The 14542-nt window shown below is 41.3% G+C and overlaps 1 protein-coding gene across 1 annotated transcript; it reads right to left on the bottom strand.

Annotated features, from left to right (window-relative positions):
- Nucleotides 1-5084: 5084 nt before the first annotated feature.
- On the bottom strand, nt 5085-13061 carry LOC141768108 (histamine H3 receptor). The gene is made up of 3 exons (XM_074636061.1): nt 12536-13061; nt 11047-11213; nt 5085-6944 (listed from the first exon to the last, which is right to left on the bottom strand). Exons 1-3 carry the CDS (start codon nt 12771-12773, stop codon nt 6078-6080), a joined length of 1272 nt encoding a protein of 423 aa, XP_074492162.1. The 5' UTR covers nt 12774-13061; the 3' UTR covers nt 5085-6077.
- Nucleotides 13062-14542: the final 1481 nt, after the last annotated feature.

The raw sequence follows: 14542 nt of genomic DNA, 5'->3' as shown, positions 1-14542 counted from the left end.
GCGAGCAGTGCTGCTTTTCAAAAGCGTTTCTCATTGAAATCAGGGGTTGTGTTTCTTTTGTTTTCTCCAAATGACTCCTGTTTGCATGTCTGCTTATCATCTCAGAAACACATGTCCGGTGAGCAGCAGCCACATTTGAATGTATCATCTCCTCAAAAAAGAAAAAAAGAAAGCCAGAGGTCTGTTTATTCACTCTCCAGTCCTCGAGGACCTCATCTATGTTTAGTGCTCTCCAGATATTTGCCTCAATAACAATTATATTACTGTCACCATATTTGTGTCCCAGAGCAATTCCAACGTGAACCAGAAGGATGTGAACTGCTTCCAATTTTCCTTTTTGAAAGGCTGTGAATATTGGTTCTTAGGTCTCCCATAGCGCAAAGAAACAATGTCAATACGGAGCAATTTGTTTTCTATTTGCAAGTCCACCTGCGTCTCCGCACAGGTCACCTTAACCACCGTCTATTCACCGCATCCTCCGCTGACCTTTGGAGAAATGGCTCCAAATTGACTTTGTCACTCGTTCTGGGGGGAGCGGGGGAGCCACTTGTACTCCTCAACTCAGAAGTCTATTTCCATTCTAACAGATTTTGAGAAGTGCGTATGACAGTCGTGTCTAATGTGTATGAAAGCATTTTCACAGGCACAAAATGTGCATCCACACCCACAGCAGCTGCTGCATTTAAACCCCTGTTATTAAACGGGGTCAGTGGAAGAACAACGCCACCACGGAAGAGAGAAAAATAGTTTTATCCTCAAGAGTCCTCTCAGCAAAAAAAAAGCTTTTTTTTTTCCTGGATGGCGTTTCAAGAGAAAGAACTTCCTTAAAGTAAAACAAAAGTCACTTAATGTGGTGTGTTGTATTCACTGTCCGAAGTAGAGATGGAAAATGTGATGATGGGAGCCACATTTTAACTGACATGCTGCTAACAGACATGAAAGAAATCACTAAATGCTCTTTGGAAGATCTTCTGCATCACGTCTGAACCTCCTGAACTCGTCATCTAAACAATTTACACACACTTGATGCTTCACATTGCTGTTTCTGGAGGAGTATTTATTACTGTACATGATGGTTTGGATTGTTTTAAAGTGGGGTTGTATGAGGTACTTCTCCAGAGTCAGTGTGTTACCTACAGTAGATGGAGTTTGGAGAAACAGACAGGAGTACCATCACAGGAGCAAAGCAATGTACGCCTAAAAAAATCTATCAGTTTAAGCGTACGCTATATTTAGAATATTTTCACCGCTTTACCTTGCTGTCAGACAGCCCTTTCTGGCGGGAAACTGACAGACACGAATTTTCGTGACGCTCAGCACGACTTTCAACAACATATTTTTCATGCATTTCCTATGAATGTCAAGCAACACGTGTCTTTTAAAAATAAAACTACTTTTTGATCCACCCCAACCTCCTCCCTACGCAGCGTTCGCCACTCTTTATACTTCCTGATTCACAATTACGTGGATTGCATACGAATTGATTTCGTGCTGAACATCAGGAAAAAAAACTGAAATTTGTGTCTATGTACACGAATCAATACATTCAATTTTGTGATTATTTCACAAACTGCCTTGCGAATGGGCTGGCTCGCTTCAAAGCCACCAGACTCCATTGACAAAAACAGTAATTTTACCTCGCAGAACACGGGAGTTGCTGGTCTACCACTGCCTCGTTAGGTTAGGTTGTTTATGTTATTGTGTGACTTTGGTGTTTAAGAGCCAACATTTAGTCCATTATAATCGAACTCTGGTGTGGTTTGTTCGGGTAGTTGTGAACGCAGTAATCTTACTCTGGTGCGGACCAAAACAACTGGTCCGAGACCGTTTGCGAGAGGTGGTCCGAGACCGTTTCCAAGTGAACCAAAACGCTGGCTGCCTGTGTGGGCATTTGTTGAGATGGACACAGTTAAACGACAGCTTAACATGAGTGGGAGAGGACTGATGTTTGCTTGACATCTGGGCCAAAGAGAACACACAGAAAATGCTAAATAAAGTCCACAAAAATAGTGACTTTTATAAAGTCATTGGAGATAAACTGAAGGAGAAGGGATTGATGTTCACAGTAGATCAGTGCCGAGTCGAGGTCGAAAAACTTTGACAGCAATATTTCAAAGTCTGTGATTCCCTGCATAGAAGTGGCAGCTCTCGAGATGAAAAAGAGAAATTCACTCCTTCGTGCACACAGCTCAGCAAATTGAAATGAAACAGAACCAGACTAAATGGAAAACAAACCAAAAGTATACATCTCCCTCTGATTCGGACCAGCCAACAGGACTATGGCTTGTGAAAGCGCCCTTAAAAGGTTAGTTTGGATTCACCAAATTCACACATAACACAAACAAACATGTTCTGCTTACATTCTGTTTTTATGAAAGGAGCCTGGTGGCTTTGAACAGAGCATACACTGACCTCATACAACCCCACTTGAAAAAATCCGAACTATCCCTTTAAAGCGTGTTGACAGGAAGAAGGCAAAATAAAAGCCAGCTTCATCATCCTAGCTTTTCTCTCAACACTTTGACTTGTATGTGTCTCCGGTGGTTCAACTATCTCTAAGGGTCTGTTTTTTTTTTTCTCTCTCAAGTAAAACATCTCACATAATTCCCACAAGGCCGAGCGATGCTGTGGTTTCCTGGCGGTCTTAAATCCCTAAGGATGCTTTTCCGGACATATTTAGTTTCTGTTCATCTGTGCTGGAAATATGTAACAGAGGTCAATGCCCTGCACTTCTGTCACTTCTCTTGTTATCGGATAATAAAAGCTCGACAGCATTCTTCACAACAGGAACTCCTTATTTTCTCTAAAGTGTCGAGAGCCTTCTAGGGAACTTTTTTTTAAAGCAACATCAGTGTTTCTTTGTTTGTTGGGAGTTTTTTTTCTGTGTTTAACAGTCATTTACCGGGTGTGTATCACACACAAACAGCATCTATCATTCACACACACAACGAGATTCCTCTCCACCCGGCCGTGACTGAACCAGCCCATCTCAGTGTTATCTTATCTCGTCTTATCACAGGAACCAGAAAGAATTACAAACCTTCCACCTCTCACAAAACCCTTCAGGACAATAATCTGACTGCCGGACTGTTCATACAGTCTGTGTTTGTTTGTTTGTGCCCCAAACAGTCAATATAGACGTTAGCTTACAAGACAGCTAGAAACGGACGTTCAGCTCAGCTGACTGAAATAAGCAAAACACGTCTTTGCGTCGTACCAGCGAATTTGCATCTAATCTCCTCTTTCCATTTACTTTCCTCGCTTCACCTGTGTGAACTTTAGAGCACCTCTAAAGTTGTAGACTGTGCTACCTTCAGATAGAGCATCACGTTCTACTACGGCCCTATGCATACACTGTCTTTTCAAAAAAAAATTCCATGTTCACAGGAAACAACTTTGTCAGGTTCAGGAAAAGTGATTTGGGTTAAAATAAGTATGTTTGTTACGTAGTTAAGTGGGCTACATTACGTAGGCTATGCAACATAACTTAAGTAAGTTGCAGTTACGTAACTTAAAGTGGCAATCGCGAAGATTTTCATTGAAATAACTGTCTGATAAGTCACTATATATCGCCAAATGAGGTAACTAGGGCTGTCAATCGATTAAAATATTTAATTGCATGATTGTCCATGGTTAATCGCGTTTAATCCCAAATTAATCACACATTATAAATCTGTTCAAAATTTACCTTAAAGGGAGATTTTTTTTCAAGTATTTAACACTCTTACCAACATGGGAGTTGACAAATATGCTGCTTTATGCAAATGTATGTATATATTTATTATTGGAAATCAATTAACAACACAAAACAATGACAAATATTGTCCAGAAACCCTCACAGGTACTGCATTTAGCATAAAACAATATGCTCAAATCATAACATGGAAAACTGCAGCCCAACAGGCAACAACAGCTGTCAGTGTGCTGACTTGACTATGACTTGCCCCAAACTGCATGTGATTATCATAAAGTGAGCATGTCTGTAAAGGGGAGACTTGTGGGTACCCATAGAACCCATTACACTGTAATTAAAAAATCTGGAGGTCAGAGGTCAAGGGACCCCTTTGAAAATGGCCATGACAGTTTTTCCTCGCGGAAATTTAGCGTAAGTTTGGAGCGTTATTTAGTCTCCTTCCCGACAAGCTAGTATGACATGGTTGGTACCAAAGGATTCTTCAGTTTTTTTCTAGTTTCATATGATGCCAGTATCTTCACTTTAAAACTGAGCACGCTACAACCTAAAAATCGCAAGTTGCGTTAAAGAAATTAGTGGCGTTAAAACTAATTTGCGTCAACGCGTTATTATCGCGTTAACTTTGACAGCCCTAATTGCTATATTTATATATTTGAAGTATTATGAAATGGTTGTCTGTCAAAATGCAGTTTTTCTCCATTGTATACACACACAATGGAACTATGCATACAACTCTGAAAACCTCAAGCTCATGTGTAAACAAAAGACTCCAGACCGCTAAACTCTAAACACAAGTCCATTGTTTTCATTCAAATAGAAATTCTAAAGGCAACCAGGACTGAAACTGACGGTGCCATGCCGTTGTCCCAACAGCCCGTTATCCCGAACAGAAGGCCATGGCTAATGATTATGCAAAATGACGTCATTGGACTTTCCAATTTTTTTCCCCTACCACGGCGAAGGCATGACCCGCCATTCTCTGCGTCTAGTTGGCTTACCCTGATCTTCTTACTCTAAACTAATCTCACTCCTCATGCCTAAACCTAACCAACCCAACCAATGAAGGCATTCAAGGCAAGGAGATGTCATTCCGCATAATAATTAACCATGTGCTTATGTTTGTTGCACAAAGATTGTGTATTTTCGGAGCAATGAGCTGTCGGAACAATGAGAAGTTCCCCTCCCTATGTGGACTTTATTGCTTTTTATACTGCGTCACCTGACTTCCTCCTTTACTCCAGCTGCTGGCAGTAGCTTCATATTTAACGTACGGACATTGAATGTGGTATCAATCTTGTCATCTAACTCTCGACAAGAAAGTGTTTATTTCCCAAAAATGTCAAACCGTTTCCTTCTACGCTACCCAAATTTGACCAATAAGACGTAGAGTGTAGGCAGTCTTCTTTTTATTCTTTCTTTGGCTACTTACACCAACACACATTCAGAGCCAAGATACAAAGTTAGTCAAGTAGTTTGGGTGGCATATAAACCAGTCAAGTCTTTGAATAAATACTGCACTTAAAGAACACAACCATCTAGCTTGGCATAGATATTATAGTACAAAAGGTTTAATGCTGCTAGTGCTGTACATCGTTTAACATCAACAAGAACACCTTTTTTTTTTATTAAGTGCAGATTCAGTGATGGCAGATAACAGCTGATTCCCCCCCTCCTGCTGCTGCCCCTCGCCCACCTCTCAGATAGTGCACACAGTAAACAAATACAGCTTATTCTCTTCTTCTCTTCAGGTGCTTTGAACTTTGACGACTCCACATTTGTCATCCTATTGCTGCACGATGAAAAAGCTTGGATTTGCAAAGCACCCTTTTGAGGACATGAGCAAAAAAAGGCCTTCTGTTTCAAATCAACAGCGACATATTTTGAAAGGGTTTCATGTGCAGAGAGGTTATGAAACTTTATAAAACATAAAAACCGTCACATCAATTTGATCTAAATAGGAGTTGAAAGGTTTTTGTCGTCACAGCGGCCGTGTGAGAAGCTGTCTCCCTCCGCTGTGCTTTCAAGCAGACAGACCGTAATTTAACAACTCGGCGGTGCTGTAGTTCTCTTATAATATCTGAGACTAAATCATAATCATCACCTTCTATCTGGCTGCACAAGTCATCATTTCACAGCATTGAGCACATAAAGAAGTAAGTGGTGAGAAAGCTTAAACCACCACGTCCCTCCTTCCTGTCCTCCTTAAAGAAGATTGTCTGTGAATATTATAACTGCACTTCTTTTTTTCTCGCATGTTGATTTGTCGTATTGCTCTCACTTTAGCGCAAACATGTCTCTTTTTCGATGGAAGAACATTATATGGATTTTTACAGTGTTTGACCGACAACAGCTACTGCATTCATAAAAGCATGGAAGTGCAATTCTAACAGGACTGAGCCTCAATCTGAGGCTGGACTGATTGTCTCTTTGGACACAGTATCTTTGAGAAAGCCCTTCGGAAGCTGCTGTGGCACAGCGGGTAAAGGAACGGGTTGATGGCAGAGTTCAGCCACAGGAGCCAGAACGTGATGTCATACCAGTAGTTCGCCACGCACGCGCCGCTACAAGCGGCACGGATAATCATGAGCAGAGTGTAAGGAGCCCAGCAAATCCCAAAAATGCACACAATGATGGCCAAAGATTTGGCAATCTTTTTGTCTCGAGACAGACGAGCTGCCTGTGTCCTACGACCGGGCGCCATGCAGGAGGCCGTGTGCTGAAACAGCCTAGAGTTTTTTCTGTCGGGGGAGAACTTCTCCCTCTGCATGAATATCTGACTGTTATTAGGGTCGCCGCCGCAGGAGGACGGCGACAGGACATCGTCGTCCTCGATAACCGCAGAGATCGCAGTGGGCTCGCTGGACGACACCTTGCGAGTCTTCACAAAAAACACTGTCCAGGCTCCGTCCTTGTGCTTCTTGCTGATCCTCTGCGTCTTGACGACGACGTCGTCGTCCTCGGTGCAGGCGCCCGCGTTCTTGGTCCTGCGATGGATGTTCAGGTAAATGCTGAGGTTGAAGAAGGCCACGGACACGAACGGGGTGAAGAACTCGAAGGTGGAAGCGCTGAGCAGGAAGTACCAGGTGTAGTAAAACTCGGCGAAGCACTCGTGAGCCGGGACGACGCTCTGGCCGACCATCGTCTCCCAGAAGATGATGGCGGGGCCGTAGAGGAGGAAGGCCAACACCCATACCGCCACCATCTTGATCACAGCCTGGCGGGTCATGTGTCGCTGTGCTCTGTATTTAACCTGCGTCAAAAATCAAAAGAGAGGTGACTCACAGCGATTATCGTGAACAATGACACTATTTGTTACATTCCACAGCTGTTCACACACTAAACAAAGCGCACCCGCAAATGGAGCCCAGTTTATATTATGAGAAGCTGTAAATAAAAACCCACTAGTGAGGTTGTTATGTGTCACTGCAGCCAGAGAGGAGAGAAGTTAGGCTGAGAGCCACATTCACTGATGCAACACAAGAGTGTGAAAGAGACATCTGGTTTCTCCCGATCCTCTCCTCCCTCGCCATCAACCGTGGCTCATTCTCTTCGCACTCGCTCCATTTTCACTTCACCTCTTCTCGCTCTCCACTATCATTAAGCATGGCTCCTCTATTAACCATTCTCTCTCTCTCTCTTTCTTTTTTATTGGTGTTTAATCTTTTCTTTGCCTCAAACCACCAAATATCTCTCTGCAACATAAGCTGGGTTTTACACAGACAACAATGCTGCTAACGTCACTAAGAGCAACTTCAAAAAATCCACTTCTCCAAATCAATAAATAATGAAATGGAGCCACTTCACAATGCTAACAAGTGATTGTGGCCCCCGGTATGGAGCGTTCATTACAAAAAGCGCAACACTCCCCATTTCCATTGAAAATGACAGAACATTCTGCTCTCTACGGAGTGAGAATTAATACATAAATAAATAATATTTCCTACTAAGCTGCTGAGATCAAACCCTCAATGAAAAGGAGATAAAAGCTGCCACAAGCAAAGAGACGTCATTACCATAAACGCTCTCAGTAAGCAGCTTCTTTTTTTTTTTGTAAATCAGGCGTCTAACAAATGTAGCCAATTAAAAATAACACGGGCGGCGAGACAATAAAAATGACCCGCGTGGAAGGGTTTCAGTTTTACGCCAGTTGAGCTCAAATAAACATGTTGTCTGGGAGATTTGTTCTTATAATTGATGACTAATTCTGGTCATGTGTATGGCACAAAAATAATGACTGAAGATCAGATCAAGCCAACAGGGGGAATAAATATCAGGTTTGTTCTGGTTAAAACCCCCGTTAAAGGTGCACTCCAGCTACGTATTTAGTAATTCACTTCCGTGTAGTTGGGGGACTCACGAGAGGCAAATAAACAAGTGCAAATTCGCAATAGCTCATGCATTCACAATCACTTGACCTCCATGCCAAATTTCAGCTCCCTCAGGCTAAAACTGTGGCCGCTAAAAGGCCGACTGACAGAGCGAGCTACAGAGCTGCAGGTAACAACTAAAAAAAAAAAAAAAAAAGAATTGACAAAATCGAAGCAGGAGAGAGCGAGAGATCCTGAATTTTAGACCCTGTTCACACCTGGCGTTGACATGCGTCTCAGGTGATCGGATCACAAGTGGACAGCTCTGAGTACATCAGTTTACAACTAACTGCATTCTCAGTTATATTTACGATTACAGTCGTAGTTTTAAACAGGTGGTTAATGTTGGAAATTGAAACAAAACAAAAAAAAGCGCAATAAGACTACTTGGTTAGGTTTAGTAATAAAACATCATGGTTCTGCTTAAAATGACTAAGTTTATTAAGCTACGGACATAAATTAAGTAAGGGATAATGTACAGCGAGCCGGTCATTGTTGTGAAAGAATCCCCAACAGGGCGATGCTGCACCCCGACGCGCAGCGGAGGGGTGCAGCATCGCATCGCCCTGATGGGGTTTCTTTCACAATGACCCGCTCGCTGTACATTATCCCGCTTATTACACGGCTACTTACTGAAGAAATCAATATTTTGACACCAAAACGGTCCGCCAGAGACCAACATCAGAACTGTGCCCATAGCAACGGTTTGTTATACATAGCAACGGTCTGTTATAGAGAAATTACAGACCATAGAACACCGTGGTTGACCAATCCGAATTGAGTATTCAACACAGCCGTGTAATAAAATAAGTGAACGCTGACTTTTAGTTTCACACGGGACACGAACAGCGTCTCAAGGGACCACTTGTGATTGGATCTCACTTCTTCCCACTATATGCAAAGAAACATATACATCATTTCTGTTTGCAAAGACCAAATGTGGTTGTTTTAGGCCGTAAAGCACTTCCTGTGCCTATTCTACCGGATATTAAAAGAAGAACAATACAGATTGATTCTATTCCTTGGCGTGTTCCAGACAAACCAAATCGCCCAAGATGTTTGACGCACTCGTAATATATCTCCAAGTTGTTTTTGAAAATGTTCGGACGTCATGGACAAAGCCAGCTTACGCAATTTGAGAACCAACTGGAGACGAGAAAAAGCAGTTTTGATCAAGAATTTTCCTGTTACGTGTACACTGCAAAACGTCCTAGACCACCTCGGCAGGTGGTTTGAGTGATCGGATCACAATGCGTCTTGGTGGTCGTCAACACTTGTATTTAAGGCTGTCCACTTGTGATCCGATCGCCCAAAATGCATGTTAATGTGAGTTGTAAAGAGGGTCTAACGCCACTTCCAAGACGCGATGCGAACGAGCAAACATCAGATTGTTTCAGTTTTTCCCAGTGAAAGTGCGGTTACACATGCGTGAATACCTGAAAAGTTCACCAAAGTTGAACTGTACTTCCAATACAAACATGTGAATTTGCTTCGCCACTGGAAGCGAATGTTTTTTTCGGCCCTTCACTCGCCTAGAATGGAAGTGAATGGGAAGAGAATATTAATTTGGCCGTGCCTTGAAGACATGTGTCAGCGAACAAGCTCAGCGATGTGTCGCTTGTTGGAAAAAAATGTTTTCCCTGGCTCTATTCATGCAAAGTTTTGCACACAGTTTCCACCTCCAAACTGTTTTCACTGATCAAAATTAACGCTGAATATCACTCTCTGTCATCGCCTGTAGTATATCTGGACAATTTTTTGTGCTCCATTCGCCAGAGTTCGCTCACTCGATGTATGTTAGGAAGGAGTTACGCAAAGTTTTGCGCACCGGCTCCACCTTCAACCTATTTTCATTAGGACAAAATCGACGCTGAGAGTAGCTGACATAAATCAATATCACTTTCTCTGTGTAATAGAGAGTGACATCACTCATAGTATACAATTTTGTGTGCTCCGTTCGCTAGGGGTGTAAGAAAATGACGAATATCGCGATGTTATGTTTTGTGATACTGTACTGATTCTCAAAAACACTGTTGATTTTTAATTAATAACAGTTTACATGCAAAGATTAACTCAGTCAATACTTTATTTCATTTGCAAAGATATGTGCCACCTCAGTTTATGTGCCCTCTCAAAGTAGTGCTATGATGCTGGATGTTACAGCGACTGTGATAAATGCAAATGCAGATCCAACTGTTCTGATTGCATAAAAAAGTCAACCTTTTTTACTCAGATTTTATGCATGTGGTGGTGTGTTCTTTAAGCTATGACAACAGTTTTCCTAAAATTAGATTGACAAAAACGCATTACTTACAATATATTGAATCGTAACCTCAGTATCACAATATGAATCCTATCGCCAGATTCTTGCCGATACACAGCCCTACCATTCGCCTGAGTTCGCTCGCTCACTGTATGTTAGGAAGAGGTGTTACTCTCAAGTACCAAAAGCTCCAAAAACCCTGGATCCTACATTTCCCATGATGCAACTCAATAAGACCCTTACTGCCTTCTAAATACTTACTTCTTCCACATCCCACACCTCCTAAAAAAAATGTTTAAATATGTAAATCTGAGATGAACCTGATGATGTCACTATGACATTTTCAAACATTGAAAAGTTCAGAAGACATCATAAAACTGTTTTCATTGACAGACTTCTCGTGACCTGTGTAAACATCTGGTGCTCTTTTAACTGCATTATATTGATCCTTATATGTAGATAACTGGGTTGACTGCTAATGTCTGCATCCAAAATATTTACATACCAAATGAAGCAGACAGCTCTGAGGTCAAACTGTTGTAAAGGAACAAAGCTGTGAATGTCAATGACTTCTCACTGCACGGCAAACTGCCCTGGAGAGTGACACATTTTAGAATAGACTGTGGTAGTAGTCTACGTGTGAGTGTGTGTGTGTGTGTGTGTGTGTGTGTGTGTGTGCGTGTGTGTGTGTGGTAATGAGCACCTCTGCAGCCTGTACTTACTGCTCTTGTGACTGACAGGAAGCGGTCATAACTAATGAGGACAATGTTGAAGACTGAAGCGGTGCAGAGCAGGTAGTCCATAATCAGCCACACCTTGCAGAGCCCTTTACCCAGCATCCAGCGGCCTGTCAGGTTGTACGGGATGTACATCGGGATGCAGAAGGCACCTGGAACAACCACACACACACACACACACACACATTGCATGATGATTCAACCCCCCCCCCTCTCCATCACAACCAACCAATAAGCTTCAGTATTAACATTCACACCTCTCCAGACCTCCAGACAGCCTTGATGTGAGCCCCATTACATGTGACACAAAAATTGCTGGCTGCTGCATGTTCCCCCTGCAGAGACATTTTTTGGAAACAATAGCAGCACTGTATTGGTTGTTTCATCATAAAGAAAAGGTGTCATTTATCTGTAAGAGCAGCACAATAAGAAGGGTGTGAATGCCTTACTAAAATAAAAAAAGAGGGATGCTACAAATATAAACATAATTGCATGGTAATGTGACATGCATGAAGCAAAAAAAGGATGGCAAGGTCACCATAAACTCATCAATGAACACTAGTGGCTCATTGTAATTACATTGTGGAAACATTTGCTGTTAATTTACAGCAGGATTTCAACAGTATTAACCTGTTTTTGCTAAAAAACAGTGCTTTACTGTTAATACAAAAGAAAACCTGTTAAATTACGCTCATAGGCCGTTTTTTAACTGAACTATAATGCATTCTTAAAAAACAGCACTTTACTGCTGATCAACTGTCTAAAGTATCATCAATAACAGTTTCATGCAGTATTTTTTTAATTCTGGGACCTGATCTGCACATGTGAGGCTTGTACATGGTACATGATTGTAAAATCAGTGAATTAGCTGTTCTTCACTCACATGTTGTTATGGTTTGCATTCTGTGCTTGTAGCCAGCTATAGTCAAGTCAAGTGCCTTTAATTGTATTTAGTGTGACTATTCCTATGTCTGTAACCTGCTAAGTCTATTCATCTAGGCAAAAATTATGTTTATTAAAATGTATTTAAAAAATAAATAGTGCATTAAAAACAAATCAGTAAGATAATGTAAAAGAAAGGTGGAAAAACAGCTATATAATGTATCTTTAAACAGTAAATTAACTCTAAAATACTGTGAAATTAATTTTTTTTAAAAACAGTTCAAACTGCATTTTTCATTAACAATTGGCAATTAACAGTACAAAGCTGTAAATTTCAGCTACAGTATAATAATGTTAATTTTACAGTAACATAAAGGCAACCCTGCTGCCAGTTCTTTACTGTTATTTTACTGGGAAATTCTTGACAGTGTAGTAATGTGACATGCATGAAGCAAATGGCAAGGTCACCATAAACTCATCAATGAACACTAGTGGAATTACACTGTGGAAACATTGCGATGTGTAGAAAATAGTCATTCATTAATTTTTTTCTTTCACACAAAGAAAGAAAGAGGAGGAGGCACCAACTCACCCACGAGAAAATCAGATATGGCCAGGTTTAGAAAGAAGTAGTTGCTTTGATTTCTCAGGCTTTTATCCACAATGAAAGCCATGATGACCAGCGCGTTGCCAGCCACCACCACGACAACCAGAGTCACCATGAGGACCGATAGGATCACCGCCAGGTAGCCCGGCAGGACGCTCCCTGCCTCGGACACAGAGGGAGTCAAGTTGCCGCTGGAGTTGGATTCCAGAATGTTGGCGCCCATAGTTACCAGAGAGACAGAAGCATCAGGAATTACGCACGATTCCAATTACGCACCGAAACGTTCCACTCTTCCACTTCAGCCAGGAGGAGTCAAACAGGACTGCAGACCTGCTGCAGGTGCATGGAAACACTTTTCCCAAATCTTCCATTTTTTTTTTTTTCATCTGGAATTCTTCTTTCAATTAGGAGACACAAGTTTTTAATTAAAATTGTATAGGTCCTCTGGGTGCTCTCTCTCTCTCTCTCTCTCCTCTCTTTATTCTCAGTGCCTGGTGGCTGCTGGATGTGCAGGCACCAAGGAGCGCACAGTTGCTTTTGTCACCAATGTCAAGACTGCCAGACTAGAAATTAAAACCTACTATATCCGCTCAGATTTACAAAATAAAGCTCTTACAGCAACCAAATGGTGCAACAGAAAGTCCAGAGTTAAAGGTCCCATATTATAAAAAAGTGAGATTTTCATGTTTTTTTATTATAAAGTGGGCTTAAATCCTATATAAATACTGTGAAAGTATCGAAACACTCACATTCACACAGCCCGTATTCAGAAACTCTGCATTTGAAACAAGCCGTTAGGATTTCTGCCCATTCGTGATGTCACGAATATACAATATTTAGATCCTTGACACAATTTTAAAATGTAAAACATTCTAAATGTGTCCCAGTTTATTCCTGGTTGCAGTGTATGTGAATGTCATCAGCTGACAAGAAGTACACAAGGACCCAAGCTGTTGACTAGCAATGTTAATGCAATTCTGTTGCAATTCCGTCAAAATGCGCTAAAACAGAGCGTTTCAGACAGAGGGTAATACAGGTATATTCAGGTTGACAGAATGAGGAAAATAAAGGTTTTTTTGAACATTAAAGCATGTAAACATGTTCTAGTAGAAACACAAAATACAAGTATAAACCTGTAAATGAGCATAATATGGGACCTTTAAAGGTGACATATCGTGCTCATTTCCAGGTTCATACATACCAGATTCATAGTATTTTTGGTTTCTACTAGAACATGTTTACATGACAAAACACTTTGACATTGTCTGATCATATTTCTTGGAAACGCTGAATGAATTGTATATGAATTTCATACACGCTGAAAGCTGAATTAACACTTAACTCAAAGACAAACAACACGTTGTTGGTTTCACATGGGACACGAACAGCGGTCACCTGGATGAAAGCCCTGCCTTTTTTTGGAAGAAGGAATGCTATTAAAATTTTTTAAATATGCATATTGTAATGTTCTGAATAACAGACTGTTTTCTCAACACATTTATTTATAAAACATGATATCCAAAGCCAACATGAAGCCTCAAGGGAAGCCGAAATCAAAAAGTTTAAATGTCTACAAGCCTGTGCAAGACATCCACCTTAAATCATAATGATGTGTGAGAAGTTCACCAGATAAAAAAGCACCCAAAATACTATAAAATCACTTAAAATGTGTCAGTAAGACAAAGAGGTGTCAAATGCACACGCTTTTATTTTGTAGGCAAGCCTATTTCCGGTGATTTCTGCACACTTGACAGGCTTTTGGCTTCTTTGTCCGCTCAGCAGCTGATCAAAGGCTTGAAAGTCTGCAATCAGAAGCTGAAGTGGTCCAGAAGCCTGAAGCCTGAACTGATCTGAAGAGCTGCAGCTCTGCAGGACGTCCGTCTGCATCAGATCACACATATTTACACCCTGAAGTTCACTGATAACAGAGGTCAATTCAATGTCCACTTGACAAAGATCCTCCTCTTTCCTTTGTTGTCTCCTCCAAGGTCA

Source organism: Sebastes fasciatus, chromosome 5 (assembly GCF_043250625.1).
Source record: "Sebastes fasciatus isolate fSebFas1 chromosome 5, fSebFas1.pri, whole genome shotgun sequence".
NCBI classification, from domain to species: Eukaryota; Metazoa; Chordata; class Actinopteri; order Perciformes; family Sebastidae; genus Sebastes; species Sebastes fasciatus.
Note: the sequence above shows the minus strand (reverse complement) of the source record. Positions and strands in the feature narration are given on the sequence as shown.